Source organism: Branchiostoma floridae, chromosome 8, assembly GCF_000003815.2.
Source record: "Branchiostoma floridae strain S238N-H82 chromosome 8, Bfl_VNyyK, whole genome shotgun sequence".
Classification (NCBI taxonomy): domain Eukaryota; kingdom Metazoa; phylum Chordata; class Leptocardii; order Amphioxiformes; family Branchiostomatidae; genus Branchiostoma; species Branchiostoma floridae.
The window spans coordinates 24,037,908-24,054,259 of NC_049986.1; the positions used below are offsets into that span (position 1 = coordinate 24,037,908).

Sequence of the window (16,352 nt, forward strand, 5' to 3'; positions counted from 1 at the left end):
GAATAAAGACTTAAAGTTTGACTCACTTTTGTCACTTGTCGAAGAGTTCTGTAGCAGTAGTCTTTGCACCAGTTGCTTTCCAGAAACAACGACCGTCTCGGACAGAAGTGGACTGAGTGATGCAGGACGCGTTGCTGACATGTTGTTGACACTGTGCCATGATCCGGTGTTGAAGGTTAAGGGTAAAGGTAACTTTTTACAGCAAAATTTTTCTAACCTTTTTTCTCATTTTCATGTTCCTTTGCCACTGATTCAGAATCATCTTGACTCTGCATTTCCTGCATCTGAGGAAAGTACCTAACAGAAACGGGGAAACGGTGAGCCTGTGTAATTAGTCAGGTGCTGTTCACATGAATTACGTCATCAAAACAATGTTGATTGCCAAAATCTCATCCTATTGCCCACTGAAATTAGAGCGGGATAATGCCACAGCAAGTAAATTTTATGGATGACATCCTCAGCAGACTGCAAAAATAGTGCGATAGGGCGGAAAAAAAACAAGATGGGTGAAAAAAAACAAGATAGCTACATTTTCAAAATAGGCACCATAAAGTTGTGATGACTGTTGTAAAAAGAATTAAAGGGACAAAACATGGCATCAGAGCCAACAAGGCATTCATTTCTGTACTTAAGACATGTATTGGTGTGGTAAAAGTGACACTAGTGTGGTAGACTGGCATCACCAACAAAGTTAGTAACCACACTCTTAGCTTCCATATTGGTGTCACTTTTACAACTATCCAATAAGTTTCATTCATTTCTACAACTACAGTCCTGGGTACCTCGCAAGTGTCACTTCTACAAGTATAATTATTAGGCCAAACACAATATATTTGCTCATTTTGCTACTTTATCGTCATGTTGATCATCCCTGCAGAAGAAAAACTTCTTGTTTCTTTTCTGAAATCAGGCGAAAATTAATGCACGCGCTGATGTCATCCATAAAATTTACTTGCTGTGGTCTAAGTAAACCGCCTTTCAGGCTCTCCTGGCCTGCATGGCTTGAACCAAACAAGCAGCATTTTTGTTAGCACAGCCCGTGGATTGTTTATGTTTTTTTACGTTTATTACGAAGAAATAACAATATATTCTATGAATTTTGGGTGTTGTCGTCTTTCAAATCGTACTTTTACTAGGTGGATCATATAAACAATATTTTAGTCGCTAATCGGACCCAATTCAATGTAAAGGGGTTCTGATACAAAATTCTGTCTGGACGAATGGTAGCACCCATCAATGCTAGGAATTACATGGTCTTGGGATTCGAACCTAAAAGATTCCATTGCATGGTAACCCCACAATAGTATTTTTTTTGTACTTTGTATTTATCTCTTTCTGTCTTATTTTAACAAGGGTACGCCAACTGAGAGAGAAACCTAATGATCATATGATCTCAGTTGTTTGCACTTCAGAACGTTAACCTTTGACCACTGCGGCAGACCCGGAAGCAATTCTGGCGATATTTTCTACTACACTGTAACGGGAGGTCCAGCAGCTAGCCCTTTGCCTGGTCGGGTCCATTTGCCTTTACTTGTTACTAGTACTTTTTACGCCACGAAAGGTAAGACGACCGCTACTTTATACGGAAGGGGTTTTACATTTACCACAAGTTATCTTAAGCTCACTACTACTAGTAGTTGGGGGGGGGGGGGGGAGGGGGGGGGGGCAGAAGAGGTAACTGTCCTTCAGGTATCGTACACTTATGATTCACGTATTGCTAAGCTCCAAAAGACTGAGTCGTGTGGCTATTTCTATGTATTATGTTTGACTGCCGTATGCAACGTATTAAACATTACTTTCATATATTGTCCAAACAGCACTAGTATAATTTATAGGCACGGCAGTTTTGTGTGAATGACTATATGCACTCTTGCTGTTCTACGGCAGACTGCTTGATGGCGCTTCCAAATTAGTTGCCGCAAGACCGTGGGGGGACCTTAAATCTGCTTTTAGATTCAGTATCACGCTGCCCCAATAAGCACGTTCACCATTCTATGAACGCATGTGCAGCGATAGGAATTATGGGTAATCTGTTAAAGGTGAAGGCCCCTGAGACGTAAACAGACATGTCTGGACATTGTTATGCAAATCGAGACAATAGTCAATAGTTTACAGTCAGAGCCTTCACCACTGACATATTACTCAGAATTCCTGACACTGCACATGTGTAAGGTGTACGTGCTTACACAACGCATCGCCAACTTCAAATACAAAGTATTGCAGCATTAATATTTTGGTAGGTAGGGATCGCTTTTTAGCTTTTAACATAGACAGTGTGCGTGTGTTTTCCAGGTCAGCATGGCTGCTACAGTGTTCTGGACCTACAAGGAAACGAACGTTCCTTCCAATGTTACGAAGGAGACGCTGGAGGCCTTACCCGACTTTCAGATCCGCGATGACGACATTGTTGTGGTGAGCTTCCCAAAGGCAGGTGAGTCGTTAGACAGCTTTTCATGGACACGCTTTGGCCTCTATCGCCAAAGCCCTTAAAGCTTCCTTAATTAGCCCTGTACACTAAAGTAGTTTGTGCTGAGCGGTTCCTGTCTTTTACAAGGGTCGAACTGGCTTCTGGAGATCATCTGTAAGCTGCTGAGATCGGCGGGTAGGACGGAGGAGCCGGTGGACAGTTTGTTGACAGGACCGCTGGAGATGACTCTCCCGTCAGCCGAGCAGCCCGGTTACGTCACACTCGCTGCCAAGTCCTCCCCTCGCATCTTGAAGACTCACCTCCCGATCCGCTTCGCACCACGAGGGGTGTCCAAGCCGCAGAACAGGGTGGGGCGATGATATTTGATATCTATAGTTTTTGTGAACGTTTTTTGTAATGCCATAGCCATAACCATCACATGTGTTAGCGATCCTTTCCTCCCCTCTTCCTTTAAGCCCCGGTCACAAGAATCGTACGACGTCCTTGCGATGGCATATTACGCCTATCGCACGATGATCACAGTGGATCGCAGCTAAATCGTAAGCAAAATCAGCCATCGCAGAGCATCGCAGAGCATCGGATGATGTTCAAAATTTTTCCAGCGTCGTACGATTTTTCACTTGTGTCTCTTCTGTATAGCCGTCTGACCGTTTTTGTGCTTCTTTAACCAACAAAATGTGGACATAGCTGTTGAATACCTTCCTATAATATCTTTAACTGTAAAAATAAATTAAAAAAGACTATGATAACAAGAGTATTACAAGCAAAAGTTCAAATCAAGCGTGAGTACTGGTATGGTTATCTCGGTCTGCTTGCCGGCTCAACGTGTCAGGCTCTTTCGAATATTGTATCATGATATGCTATCAACAAAAAGATGCCATCATACAAAAATCATATCATAAGCATTATATCATATATATTTCCGACTCATGCCTTTATGTTTGAGTTGTCCCCATGGTTATTACGATTATGGTAAACTGACCCAAGACCGACGAGAGCTGAGATTTGATCTAATTATCAACTCACGTGCATGAAGCGATCAAACAATTGTCTGCATCACCTGTGCGGGGCGCGCTGTTCTCTGGTTGCGATTGTGGCAGTTGCGACTGATATATTTTCCCTTTTCGTCAATATCGACAATATCAGGGAAAACTGAAACCATCACAACATGCTAAAAATTCATAAATCTAAAACCTCATCAGTAGACAAAAATTGCCGTAATGAAGTCTGCTTTGGGGGCAAATAAAATCTTACGACGATAGCGAAATTTTGAACATGTTCAAAATCCATTTCAGTCCTATTTTCGTCATAGGAGGCTCCCCGATTTACTATGATTTACCTGCGATTGACGCAAATACGCTCTAATGACCTCATCGTACGATGCACTACGATCCTTGTGACCACGGCTTCATATATTTAAACCATTGCTTCCGATTCTTCCCCGACTTACGACGTACTGCGCTTATGCCGCGCATAAAACCTCCATCGCAGTCAATCGTACGATTCTTGTGACCGGGGCTTTAGTCAGTCCCAGCTACCCCCCTCCCACAAGTTTTTCCTTGGGGACGGCTCAGTAAGTGAGTAGTCGTCCATAGACTACTAGCCATGGACTACCATTAGACGCGGCGCAATACATGTAAACATGAACAAGAACGTTCAATCCTCCACCTTTTTTCCGGCTGTGTCGGGCAAGTCAAAGAAAGATATTCATATCATGTTTGATTCTATGCGGTTTTCGACCAATCGACTGCTCAAATACTTACCAAATTGCTCTTGCTCCCTTGGTAGGTAAAAGTGCTGGTGATGATGAGAAACCCGAAGGACTCCGCGGTGTCATATTACCACTTCAGCAGGAAGCTCGGTCCGCTGATGGGACTGGGAGAACCCCCGGCCTGGGAGGAGTACGCCCGGGCTTTTGTGGGCGGACAAAGTCAGTAATCAACAAATCGATAACCTTTATCATAGTTATAGAGTATATGTCATAACTTGGCTGTGATGTGGTTTGATACAGGTGTTCCGAACCGGGTGATAATTTGGGTTAGAACACGGGCTTGTGCTGTTGTCACAAGGGCTTTCTTAAAATCATTTGGACGCACTTCGAGTGCTCCAAGTGCTCCACTGTAGCAAATTTGAATTTCACAACATTTGGTATGTTGGTAGGTGTCGTGAAGACAAAGTTCAAGTTAATTTGTTTGAACCTTTGTTTATTCATGAAAGCTCAAATCGGCCTGCAGGCCGCTTTTCATTGAGGCCATGAGGGAAGAGGCAAGGGTCAGACAGCGTTTATAAAAGAGATATAGTTGACATCACTTAAAGTCCTAATGAGTCTTATAAGTCTATGTACACAACTTTACATACATGGTACAAAAGACATAATAGCGAGAGACATCATAGCCCTTGCCTACGCTGCTGCAGCGGAACCTGTATGAATTTTTGTCTTTTTTTATACAGTTTCGTACGGAGACTTCTGTGACCACGTGTTGGGCTGGTGGCAGATGCGGGACGACCCCCATTTCCTGTTCCTCAAGTATGAGGACATGAAAAAGGTATCGTAAGTCTGAAACTAAAGTGTACCGTATTCTTTCTTGATCCAATACAAAAAAAATAGGATACAAATAATGCGAATTTAGACAAACTCCTTGGTGTCCCTTAGCATTGCTGCAGTCACGTGTCTCCTACGCCCCGGAAGCTGCAATAGACGGGTCAATTTAGTCCTAACTGTTTTCCCGGTGTTGGTTAAATAAAATTCAGATGCTTTATAAATTTTGGTCTCCCTCTTGTGACTCACTTAAGACATGAGCCTTTCCAGAAAAGTGACGTCAGGGGTTGATTGAACGTAACATAAACGTGTCAGGAAGTTGATACCGTTCCCCATATGGCGTTAAAATTCTATCCTGGATTTCTTTTCTTCGTGTTGGATGAATGATTCAAAACCTTTTACCGTCACAGTGTGTCTTAACAACGAAGATGACCACCCATTCTGATGCCTAATGTTTTGCATACTCTCAGGACGTCCTGAGTTCTGTGCAGACCATTGCTACCTTCCTAGACATCACCCTGGATGGAGCAGCCATCGCCGCCATAGCAGAAGAATCAACGTTTGACAGGATGAAGCAAGACTTTAGTGCATCGCAGTGGCCGACAAGAAGGATCCTTCCCAGGAAAGGTACCAGTTTTTGTGAATTCAAAGTGACGAACTATGACCGGTTCTATGTTCATTTAAGGTAACTGAAATTAAAGGACGTTAAATCCACATAGAAGAGTTGAACTGTTTTCCAACATAGCTAAAACAAGTTCTCATAATTAGTTAATATCTTTGGTATTACTATTGATTTCAGGTATTTTCTTTGGATTCTAAAATTACAGAAACACAGCACACGGGCTGGCAATTCATGTTCAGGTTATTTTTTAGAAGTAAATTGTTTTGCAATTAATTTTTTGGCTCATTTTCTTTGTGTAAAATTGTAACAGAGTGCCTCGGCAGACAGTGAAGTCAGACACAAAGAGGTGCCGTGACCTTTAGAAGTGCATATAATGATCCTTAATTACAAGGTACTCATCTGATCTTCTCGCTTCTGGCTGTTCCTGTTCCTACCTTTATCTAATAGGCATAAATGTGTTCCTGCTTTTGCAGTTTCCTCAACAGAACGGTAACATTAATTAGTACTTTTTTATTCTACATTGCACAGGCATTGCCGGAGACTGGAAGAACATGTTAAGTCCAGACGAGAGTAAAGCATTTGACTCGTGGTGTGAGAAGAAGTTATGTGGGACAGGCCTTAATTTTGAGTTTGAATAAAATAATATTTGAGTTAAGGTAGCAAGGTTGTCTTGTGGTCAGGGTTCTTAACGTCGAATCTGAAGGTTTTGAGTCCGAATACGAAGAAAAATGATTTTCTGTGATTGGTTTGTTTGTAAACCAAATGACGTCAAACAAACAATAAACTTGGTGTGAAAAACAAGTGATTGAGTCATGAAAGCGTGTTTTGATAATGTTTGCCTTCGCTATGAACGACACAGTCTCGACAAGTCCCTAGGCCCTCTTCAGCCAGTTTGAGTGGTAAAAGTCAGTCACAGAAGGGTACGCAGTTCTGTTTTTGGTACCCTCTGGCAGTCAGGTATGGAACATGCCGTAACGTCATCATCAAAAGGTTCAAATGTCAGCTGTGAATAACCGGTTTGTTCGGAGAGGACGTTGACTTACTAGGATGGGTCTGGCTATCTCCCCGGGCTATAGTTAAAGTGGATCTATCAAGACCAGCCTAAAACATCCAACATGAACAACAAGAAGGCATTTGTCGTCCTCTTGACCTGCCTGGCCGTCCTCGACAGTGTCCAGGGAACGCTACTGTTGTCAGCGAACGTCCCAGAAAACGCTCACGCGGGGGAAAGTTAGTGCCCCACTTCTTTGCATAGTTGTCCTATAAACTGAATGAAACAATCAGGTCAGTATGGCAGCAACGAGGTTCTGGACCTACCAGGATATGCACTTTCCCTTCAGTGCTACCAGAGAGACGCTGGAGGCCTTACCCGACTTTCAGATCCGCGATGACGACATTGTTGTGGTAAGCTACCCGAAGGCAGGTGAGCAGTTAGGGCACGCCTGTTGATGATATTCATTAGAGAGCTTTTCATGCACACCTTAGGCCCCTGTCGCAGGAATGCACATGCTATATGATTTTAAGAGACACCCTTGGACCTGTCAGCCTGTGCACTTAAGCAGTTCTCGCTCCGGTTAGGGCCGTCCCTCGGATAGGTCGTTAAATGTAGCTCCGGTGTTTGAAGAGAGCCACACCTCCAGCATGTTAAAGATCACACTTATCGAAAATAATAGGGGTCCTTGCCGGTGTGAGTGGTTAAAAACTTACAGTCCCGTGGCCGCACCAATTACTGTCCTATTGAAGCTACTCCGCTCCAGACCCTTGCGATTTAGCCCCACCAACTGTAAGCTCCTCGCAATTCAGCCCCTGTCTGCAATGAGAAAATAGTCGGCTCACCCAATAACAACAATCAAAGAGCCGTTGCGGTTATAGAAACAATTAAGAGCCGTAGGTTATGCCTGATCCTGTCAGCTCCCAACCACAGATGTCCTTGCTCATCACCGGTACCAACTCCCAACTATGGTCTGGAGAAGGTCGCTTAACTCAGCCTGAGTACCATCCTCCGTAGTGACCGCTGGCTCAATCCTTTCGTTTGCGAGCTAGCGGTCACTACGGAGGATGGTTCTCAGGCTACGCGATACTATCTTCGGCTATGTGATAGCGTTACACTATTAACATGTACACCGGCTACTAAAATGTGGTTAATTAATGTGAATGAACAAATCACTTTGTTCAAGGGTCGAACTGGCTTATGGTGATCATCTGTAAGCTGCTGAGAGCGGCGGGTAGGACAGAGGAGCCGGTGGATACTCTGTTGTCAGGACCGATGGAACTGACTCTAAAGATGGCCGAACAGCCTGGTTACGTCACACTCGCTGCCAGGTCCTCCCCCCGCATCTTCAAGACTCACCTCCCGATCCGCTTCGCACCGCGGGGGGTGTCCAAGCCGCAGAACAAGGTGGGGCCATGGTATCTGTATGTTTTTGCCCACATGGACTTAACGCCGGTGCAATGGCCGAGTAAGTTGAATATTCTTGATGCCTTGCATTCGGTAGGTCGTGAGTTCGATCCCCAGCCGAGTCATACCAAAGAATTTTAAAATGGTACATTCTACTTTCTCTGCTTAGCACTCAGCACTAATGAGGAAGAGTATGGAAGTCAAACACACATCACTACCAGCGGACCAGCCCCCTACTGTAGTCACTAACTTGACTTGCACAAATGTGTGGCCCAAGGGCTACTAGAAATGGAGATGGGCTACACCCCTAAGCATCTGCACAGATGTACGGGAAACTTTAACTTTTTAACCCTATTCAGACCGGGGGGGGGGCTTTTGAGGCCCGCGCTAACTTCGATGTCCTATAACGCCAGAACGGCTTACGCTAGAGCCACCAAATTTGGTGAGTTTTCCTAAAATATTGTTGGCAACAATTTTACGAAGTTTGACAAATTTTCCATTTTTTCTTGTTGCCATGGCAACCGTTTGTTGACAGGCAGTTTTGCCAAAAATCACAATTTTTGATTCTAACTATGTATTTTTCACATTTATTTGCTATATTACTGCAATTTTGTTACATAAATAAAATCTTATATTATTCAGCATATCTTTCATAATTATATATGCATAAATTATGCTAATTTGATGACGTCATCAGCCCAAAATCCAAGATGGCGGACCGAATGGCCAGATCAAGAATAACAAGCTAATTATCCCTTAAAATTTGTAACTACCTGGTATTTTTTCATCAAAAACCATCTAAATGAATGAATTTAGTCTATTGCCATTGCCCTTTGTGATTATTTGTTGCAAAAAAAGTATTTTTAAAAATTCAAGGTGATGGATATAATATGGCGGAGCCCAACTCGTATCTTAGACGTACATGACGTCATTTTATGACGTCATATTGACGTCATTGATGTTGCTATTGGCAACGCAAGTCGTAATAAACATTATTATTCTGTTATCTGCACTTGTTGTTACATTTTTGCAGCATAACTTGAAGTTTTCTGAGAATACCCATTTTTCATGGGTTTGGCCAATGTAATCAAATTGATGACGTCATAATTACGTCATCTTACGTCAACGTAACGTCAAACGTCACATACTTGTTAGATATTATGTCGAAATCATGTCCTGAAAATTTGGTGGCCCTACGGCACGTCGTTTTAGAGTTATAGGACTTAGAAGTGGAGGGCCTCAAAAGCCCCCCCCCCGGTCCAGGGATGACCAAAAAAGCCCGCTCTGAATAGGGTTAACTTAATGCAGTAGTTATACTCATACTTGAAAAACTAAGGATAAATTACCCTATGCTCTTGTCCCCATGGCAGGTAAAAGTGCTGGTGATGATGAGAAACCCGAAGGACTCCGCGGTGTCATATTACCACTTCAGCAACAAACTCTGTCCGCTGCTGGGCCTGGGAGAACCTCCGGCCTGGGAGGAGTTCGCTCGGGCTTTTGTGGGCGGACAAAGTCAGTAATATTGTTTATGTCATACCTGGGCCGCGATAACGTTCGATTTGGGTGTTCCGGACCGTGCGATAACTTTGGTTATTACACGGGCCTATATGGCCTTGTTTGAACGCACTTCGAGTGACGCGCTAGCAAACATTTTAATACCGGATTCAGATGTTGGAATTAATTTTGTTACAGTTTTTGTTTGTTTGAGGAAACAGAATTACCTCAACGTATGGTGAATTTTGCATTGAAATGTGTTTGTTTTATCCGATGGGCATGACATAAATAAAACACAACACGGTATATTCCGCATCAACCCCGGTCCCTTCCCGCCAGTCGGATCGCTCTACGCCCTTAAACCGATCCTACCCGCGGTCGGGCTGGTACTCAGGGTCTTACGGAATACACCGTGTTGTATTCTATATTTATGTCATACCTGTGTCGTGATCACGGTCGATAGGGTGTATGTATAAACACATTACTGAACAGTGGAGGACTTAAAAACTATTCCACGACATTTATGTATGGCACAAAGAAGGTTATATGTTTTCCGTCGTGCTATGGTAGAGTGGCTGTGGACGGAGTCAAAACTCGAGTTTTGATGATATTTGGTAATGGGCATCTCAGCTCCTTCCTACGGCGCGGAACCTGTATGTTAATTTACTTTGTGCAACAGTTCAGTACGGAGACTTCTGTGACCACGTGTTGGGCTGGTGGCAGATGCGGGACGATCTTCATTTCCTCTTCCTCAAGTACGAGGACATGAAAAAGGTGTGGTATAGTCTGAAACTAAAGTGTAGCTTATTTACTATTGCTCTTACGAGAGACAGGTTGGCGCGAGGACTTCAAAATTTTATCCAATGCAAAAAAAGGATACACACAATGCGACTTTAGACAAACACTTTGGTGTTCCGTAGGATTACAGCAGACGTGACCATTGAACTATTTTCCAAGTTAGTTTAGTTTCTTCGTAAACTTTTGTCTTCCTCTAGTATTCCTTTCATTCAGTTCAGGCATGCATAAGTAACATGACGTCATGGGTTGATTCAACCTACTATAAACGTGTCAGAAAGTCGATACCGTCCGCCGTCTGACGTCAAAATTTGTCTTTGTGTCGGATGAATGGTCTTACCATGTCTCTTAACAACGTAGGATTTTACGTAAAATTAGGATTTTACCATGGTCAATATTGACTGAAGGAGGCCATATATATGACAAAGTAGATGACCTCAGCTCCTATTCTGATGCCTAATGTTTTTGTGTACCCTCAGGACCTCCCGGGTTCTGTGCAGACCATTGCTACCTTCCTAGACATCACCCTGGATGGAGCAGCCATCGCCGCCATAGCAGAAGAGTCAACGTTTGACAGGATGAAGCAAGACTTTAGCAGATCCCAGTGGCCGACGAAAAGGATCATTCCCAGGAAAGGTGTGTGTGTGTGATAAACTATGACAAGTTCTACGTTCATTGTCAAGTAAATGGGTTTCAAGGGACGTCCCATCCACATTCAAGGGTTTTGCTTGGGCGTTGTGTCAACATGAAACTGTTTTCCACCATAGCTAAGACAAAGAGCTAACCCAGAGCATACGCACAGGCTGCCAAAAAATGTCCGCGTTATGTATAGCTTAATAGGTAGGTTTAATTGTATACAAATGCTCATCTGGTCATTCTTGTTGTAGAACAGTAATAGCAGAGGGGGAAGTGCCTCTGCAGACAGTGAAGACTGACACAAAAAGGTGGCAAGGACCTTAGAAGTGAACTTAATGATCATTAATTACAAGTTACTCTTATTCTCGTCTCTGGCTGTTACTGTTCATAGTCTTATCTAATATGCATAAATGTGCTCCTGTTTTATAGGTTCCTCAACAGAACAGTAATGTCAATTACTTTTTTATTCTACATTGCACTTACAGGCATTGCCGGAGACTGGAAGAACATGTTGAGTCCAGACGAGAGTAAAGCATTTGACTCGTGGTGTGAGAGGAAATTATGCGGGACAGGCCTTAATTTTGAGTTTGAATAAAATAATATTTGAGTTAGGGTAGCAAGGTTGTCTTGTGGTCAGGGTTCTTAACGTCGAATCTGAAGGTTTTGAGTCCGAATACGAAGAAAAATGATTTTCTGTGATTGGTTTGTTTGTAAACCAAATGACATCAAACAAACAATAAACTTGGTGTGAAAAACAAGTGATTGAGTCATGAAAGCGTGTTTTGATAATGTTTGCCTTCGCTATGAACGACACAGTCTCGACAAGTCCCTAGGCCCTCTTCAGCCAGTTTGAGTGGTAAAAGTCAGTCACAGAAGGGTACGCAGTTCTGTTTTTGGTACCCTCTGGCAGTCAAGTACGGAACATGCCGTGACGTAATCATCCAAATGATTCAAATGTCAGCTGTCAAAAACCGGTTTGTTTGGAGAGAACGTTGACTTACTACACTGGGTCTGGCTATCCCTCCGGGCTATAGGTACTGTAGATTCAATCAGACAAGCCAAAAACATTCAACATGGACAACAACAAGGGACTTTTTGTACTGCTGACCTGCCTGGTCGTCTCCGACAGAGTCCAGGGAACGCTACAGTGAACGCGAACGTCCCAGAAAACGCTCATGTTGGGTAAACCGTCACCGGTGTTCGGTCGGCCATAGGGGAAGAGAAGGAGGAAGTAAGATGACTCCTTCATCTGAAAACACGGATAAGGAATACATGAGAGGCAATTATAATGTGCTGGTCAGCTAGCCACCAAATAATACACCTATTCGTAGAGGCGAAGATGGGAGCTTTTTTCAAAAGCACTGCTTTAGTTCTTGACTCAGCCGCTCGGTCAACCTGCAAGCTCTTTGTCTCCAGACGTAACCTTGTTTTTGTCACATCTGACTTCTTTGGGCCTTACCATTCCCCTACCTGTAAAGGGTGGTTTCTTCAAAACACAACAATGATTGTGTGAGTCTCGTCATGAATGCCTGTTTTGATGATTTTTGCCGTCGCTATTAAACAATCAGTTTCCACAGGTCCCTCCTCGGGCAAGTTGTAGTGGTGAAAACCGGTCACAAGTGGACAAACTATCGTTGCGCCCACTGTTCTGTTTCTCGTCCCCTCTGGCATTCAGGTAAGGAACATACCGATCCTGTTACGTAACGATATAAGCAGGCTTAGGTTCTATTTTCAGCTGTTCAACAAAAACCTGTTTGTTTGGAGAGGACGGTATGCTTACCATGCTAACACCCCAGGTTAGAGCCTAAAGCAGTCGACAAGGACAGAAACATGAAATTTTTCGTTCTCTTGACCGTCTACGTCTTGGTAGTCTCCGACAGAGTCCAGGGGACGCTACAGTTGTCAACGAAGGTTCCAGAGAACGCTCATGTTGGGGAAACCGTCACCAGTGTTCGGTCGGCCAAAGGGGAAGGTAGGGAGGAAGTGATATGTAAAATCGTCGCCGGAGACAAGAACAGACGCTTCCTTGTGACCGACTGCGTGATCCAAGTGGCGCGTCCGTTGGATTACAGCGTCGACCCGAGCTACAACCTCACGGTAAACGTCACCGGGTCCTCCGGAAACCCCGAGCAGCTGTATGTTGATGTACAAGTCCAAGACGTGGAGGGATACCCGCCTGTTTACAACGACACGTGCGAAATGCCGACTCGAACAGCATGGGGGAATTCAGGCGATTTGAACGTCGATATGAAATGGACAGTCAAGGGCATGTCAATGAATATTGGAGAGGTGTTTTTCTCGAATCACTTTTATTACAATCCCAATAGTGTTAAGGACCAGGTTTCAACAAGAGTATACTCGGATAACAATAATTGTCTAGTGCAGTTTGTATGGAAGCCCATGAATGGCGATGATATCACTTTTATTAATTCGTTGTGGAGTACGTCGATAGAACGACCGTGCTTGAACTGTTCTGGATCAACAGATGGGGCATCCGTCCTCCAATTTGAAGTATTGCACAGTTCTACAGGCTTTACTCCCAGTTCGTCTGGCAGCTGTTACACAGGGCCTATTCCTCAAACTGATAGACAATTTATATTTGGTGGTTCGTTGACGATTTCATCCATGAAAAGGAATCTTTTCACATGCGACCTGCCAGACAATATCTCGGTCTCCTTAATTCCACATGGCAACGGTCGTGACATAATACCTCTACTTGTAGAGTTTGATGCCCAGCCAGTCGGATGTCCCCCTAACAAGTACGGCGTGTTGTGTGACCAGAACTGCACCTGTGAGAACGGTGCCCGCTGTCATGGGCTGAACGGGGCCTGCAAGTGTCAGCCTGGATGGCAGGGTGTCGTCTGCGACATACCTTACAGTACAGTGGTCATCATCGAGACCCCTGGCGACTCACGACGGATTTACATCTCCGGCACTGTTACGTTGCACTGCAAGGTTTTCCATCTGACTGCTGACAGGATGATGTGGACATTTCCTAATAAAACGGAAAAGTGGCTGCAGGGCGCTCAGGAAGATCGTGTAAGGATCCAAAACATACAGTCCGAACACAACGGTACCTACACCTGTACTGTGTTAACGGAAGATGGGGCGGCCATTAACGCAAGTTATGAGCTTCAGACCGTCGCTTGTCCTCCCGGAAAAACGGGTGAATCGTGCGAAGAGGAGTGCGTCTGTAGCCATGGCGGCAGCTGTGACAGGTGGGCCGGCTGTGTGTGTCCGCCGGGATGGACAGGAACCACGTGTCAGACCTCCTGCCCAGTTGGCACCTACGGACAGGGTTGCAGCAGGCGGTGTCGGTGTCAGCATGACGCCACCTGCTTCCTTACCGACGGCCGGTGTAACTGCACGGAAGGCTGGTTCGGCAGTAACTGCAGCAGGCCCTGCCCCGCAGGTCGGTACGGATGGAAATGTTGGCATGCTTGTGCCTGTAAGAACAATGCCAAGTGTAACAACGTGGACGGAACCTGCGCCTGCGTGCCACCCTGGACTGGTAAGTTCTGTGACGTCATCGAAACGGACACATACACACTCCAGATTGTCATACCCCTGGTACTGACTCTGCTTGTTGCTGCACTAGTATTGCTAATACTCTACAAACGACAGAAGGCTAAACATGGGGCACAAGAAGAGCCTTTAGAGGAAACCAGAGTTCTTCTAGAGCTGAGAAACATGGAAGACGACCTGGCACAGAGTTTGCAGCCCGGCTGGCTCAACCGGTGGGAGAGGAACGCCGACGATCTGACTCTGAACGAACTGGTCGGGCTGGGCGCGTCCGCACAGATCAGGAAAGGACGGCTTCGAACGGCTGACGCTGACGTCACGGTGGCGGTCAAGTCCGTCCGCATAGAGGACAGGCGGTGCTACCGAGCCTTCTGCCGGGAAGTCGCCCCGCTGATAGCCGTGCACGAAAACCAGGGAGGAAGAAAAACGGGGGACATCCCAACATCGTCAAGCTCTTTGCGGTCCTCACGATGTCCACACCGAAGTGTATTCTCTTGGAATTTGCTGCCAAGGCGAACTTTTGCTCATTCTAAAACAACCTCAGCAGAACGGTCCTCTTGGCAGGTTTGTCCGTTATGCCGTCCAGATATCTCATGCCCTGGACGAGCTCCGACGTCTGCGTATCGCTCACGGTGACGTTGCCGCCCGAAACGTCCTGGTCAGCGGCGATGACGTGGCCAAACTTGCTGACTTCGGTCTGGCCCATGACGTGTACACCGAGACTACCTACGTGTCCGCAGTAAATAACGACGTCGACGAACTCCAGCCCATGAAGTGGATGGCTCTGGAGTCGCTGGAGTCTCGCGAGTTCACGTGCGAGAGCGACACGTGGTCGTTCGGCGTGCTGTTGTGGGAGATCGCCGCCTTCGGGGAGGAGCCCAGCTACCAGCGCCAGCGCCAACTGAGTTGTCCCAAGTTGGTGGGGCTCCTGAGGCAGGGGGTCCGTCTGGACAGGCCGCCCGGATGTCCGGACAAGCTTTATGACGTCATGAAGTCGTGTTGGCGGGAGGAGCCGTCGGCAAGACCAGAGCCGGCAGAACTGGAGCAGAAGCTGACGGAATGTTGCCAAGAGTTGGACCCACTTCTGGCTGTGGATATTTAGATCCTTGTGTGGATAACAAATGTAAAGTAGGGCAGCTTGCAATATGAATTTTTGATTATGCAAACAAATTTAAAGCCTGCTTGTGGGTCGAAATACCGAGATATTGATCTAGTTTGTTTATTGTTTTTCGACCCTTTCATTATATCAAATATCTGAATAAGTAGGAAGTTTTTTTCGTGCATTCAAGCCTTTCGGAGACAGATGTTAATCAGGGTACCTACATTAGAATCTGTCTGTGTGTTCATTGTAGAAAACTTTGAATATTGTTAATTAGAGCTTCGTATTTTTAAAGATTTTATTTTACCTTTATTCAACCTTGATACATTTTCGGCCTAAGCCGTTACTCCGTATACGTATGTTACTTTACGTAACTTTTACAGATTATACATTGTTAGAACATATTTGCCATAACGAAATGTTATATCGATGAATTTTGCAATCATCATTCATTAATGTATGAGATATGTGCATATTTTAGGTATTATAGACAGTTTATCAGAGGGACCATAACGGTTAGTACGCATGTGTTAGACATATTAGTATGCTCGACGCTTTTTTATGTACCATGTCCAAAATGCTGCAACAGTCTTGCACTCTATTATTTAGTATATGTGTTTCTGAAGTGTTTTGTTTCTAGAGAATGTACATTGTTAGCTATCTAGAAATGAACGTTGGCCATTTTTACTGTTTTGTTTGTAAACCAGATGACATAAAACAAACAATAAACGTGGTGTCAATAACAATTGATTGACTCACGTCATTAAAGAATGCTTGCATGTAGTTTCTACGTCCTGTTTTTAACGTCTTAAAGTACAG

At 44.7% G+C, this 16,352-nt stretch overlaps 2 protein-coding genes across 4 annotated transcripts; both read left to right on the forward strand.

Annotated features, from left to right (window-relative positions):
- Nucleotides 1-907: 907 nt before the first annotated feature.
- Nucleotides 908-11,685, forward strand: LOC118420713 (sulfotransferase family cytosolic 1B member 1-like). 3 transcript variants are annotated; one of them, XM_035827666.1, is made up of 7 exons: nucleotides 908-1,561; nucleotides 2,293-2,431; nucleotides 2,555-2,775; nucleotides 4,217-4,358; nucleotides 4,880-4,974; nucleotides 5,438-5,594; nucleotides 11,398-11,677. In XM_035827666.1, the coding sequence occupies exons 2-7, from the start codon at nucleotides 2,299-2,301 to the stop codon at nucleotides 11,505-11,507; spliced, it is 858 nt and encodes a 285-aa protein (XP_035683559.1). In that variant the 5' UTR covers nucleotides 908-1,561; nucleotides 2,293-2,298; the 3' UTR covers nucleotides 11,508-11,677. The 3 variants fall into 3 exon arrangements, with proteins under 3 accessions (XP_035683559.1, XP_035683558.1, XP_035683560.1); XM_035827665.1 differs by lacking the exon at nucleotides 11,398-11,677 and adding an exon at nucleotides 6,118-6,354 and having other exon boundaries at nucleotides 911-1,561; XM_035827667.1 differs by lacking the exons at nucleotides 908-1,561; nucleotides 2,293-2,431; nucleotides 2,555-2,775; ... (1 more) ...; nucleotides 4,880-4,974; nucleotides 5,438-5,594 and adding exons at nucleotides 6,695-7,012; nucleotides 7,767-7,987; nucleotides 9,358-9,499; nucleotides 10,161-10,255; nucleotides 10,756-10,912 and having other exon boundaries at nucleotides 11,398-11,685.
- Nucleotides 11,686-12,738: 1,053 nt separating this feature from the next.
- LOC118422008 lies at nucleotides 12,739-15,536 on the forward strand. Its single transcript, XM_035829511.1, has 2 exons — nucleotides 12,739-14,895; nucleotides 14,999-15,536. Exons 1-2 carry the CDS (start codon nucleotides 12,743-12,745, stop codon nucleotides 15,534-15,536), a joined length of 2,691 nt encoding a protein of 896 aa, XP_035685404.1. The 5' UTR covers nucleotides 12,739-12,742.
- The last annotated feature ends 816 nt before the right edge of the window (nucleotides 15,537-16,352 follow it).

Coding starts and splice junctions, on each gene's coding strand:
- LOC118420713 (XM_035827666.1), top strand. CDS start 2,299: ATGGCTGCTACAGTGTTCTGGACCTACAAGGAAACGAACGTTCCTTCC. Junction 4,359..4,879: donor GGCTTTTGTGGGCGGACAAA/GTCAGTAATCAA, acceptor TTTTTTATACAG/TTTCGTACGGAGACTTCTGT. Junction 5,595..11,397: donor AAGGATCCTTCCCAGGAAAG/GTACCAGTTTTT, acceptor TTGCACTTACAG/GCATTGCCGGAGACTGGAAG.
- LOC118422008 (XM_035829511.1), top strand. CDS start 12,743: ATGAAATTTTTCGTTCTCTTGACCGTCTACGTCTTGGTAGTCTCCGAC. Junction 14,896..14,998: donor ACATCGTCAAGCTCTTTGCG/GTCCTCACGATG, acceptor TCCTCTTGGCAG/GTTTGTCCGTTATGCCGTCC.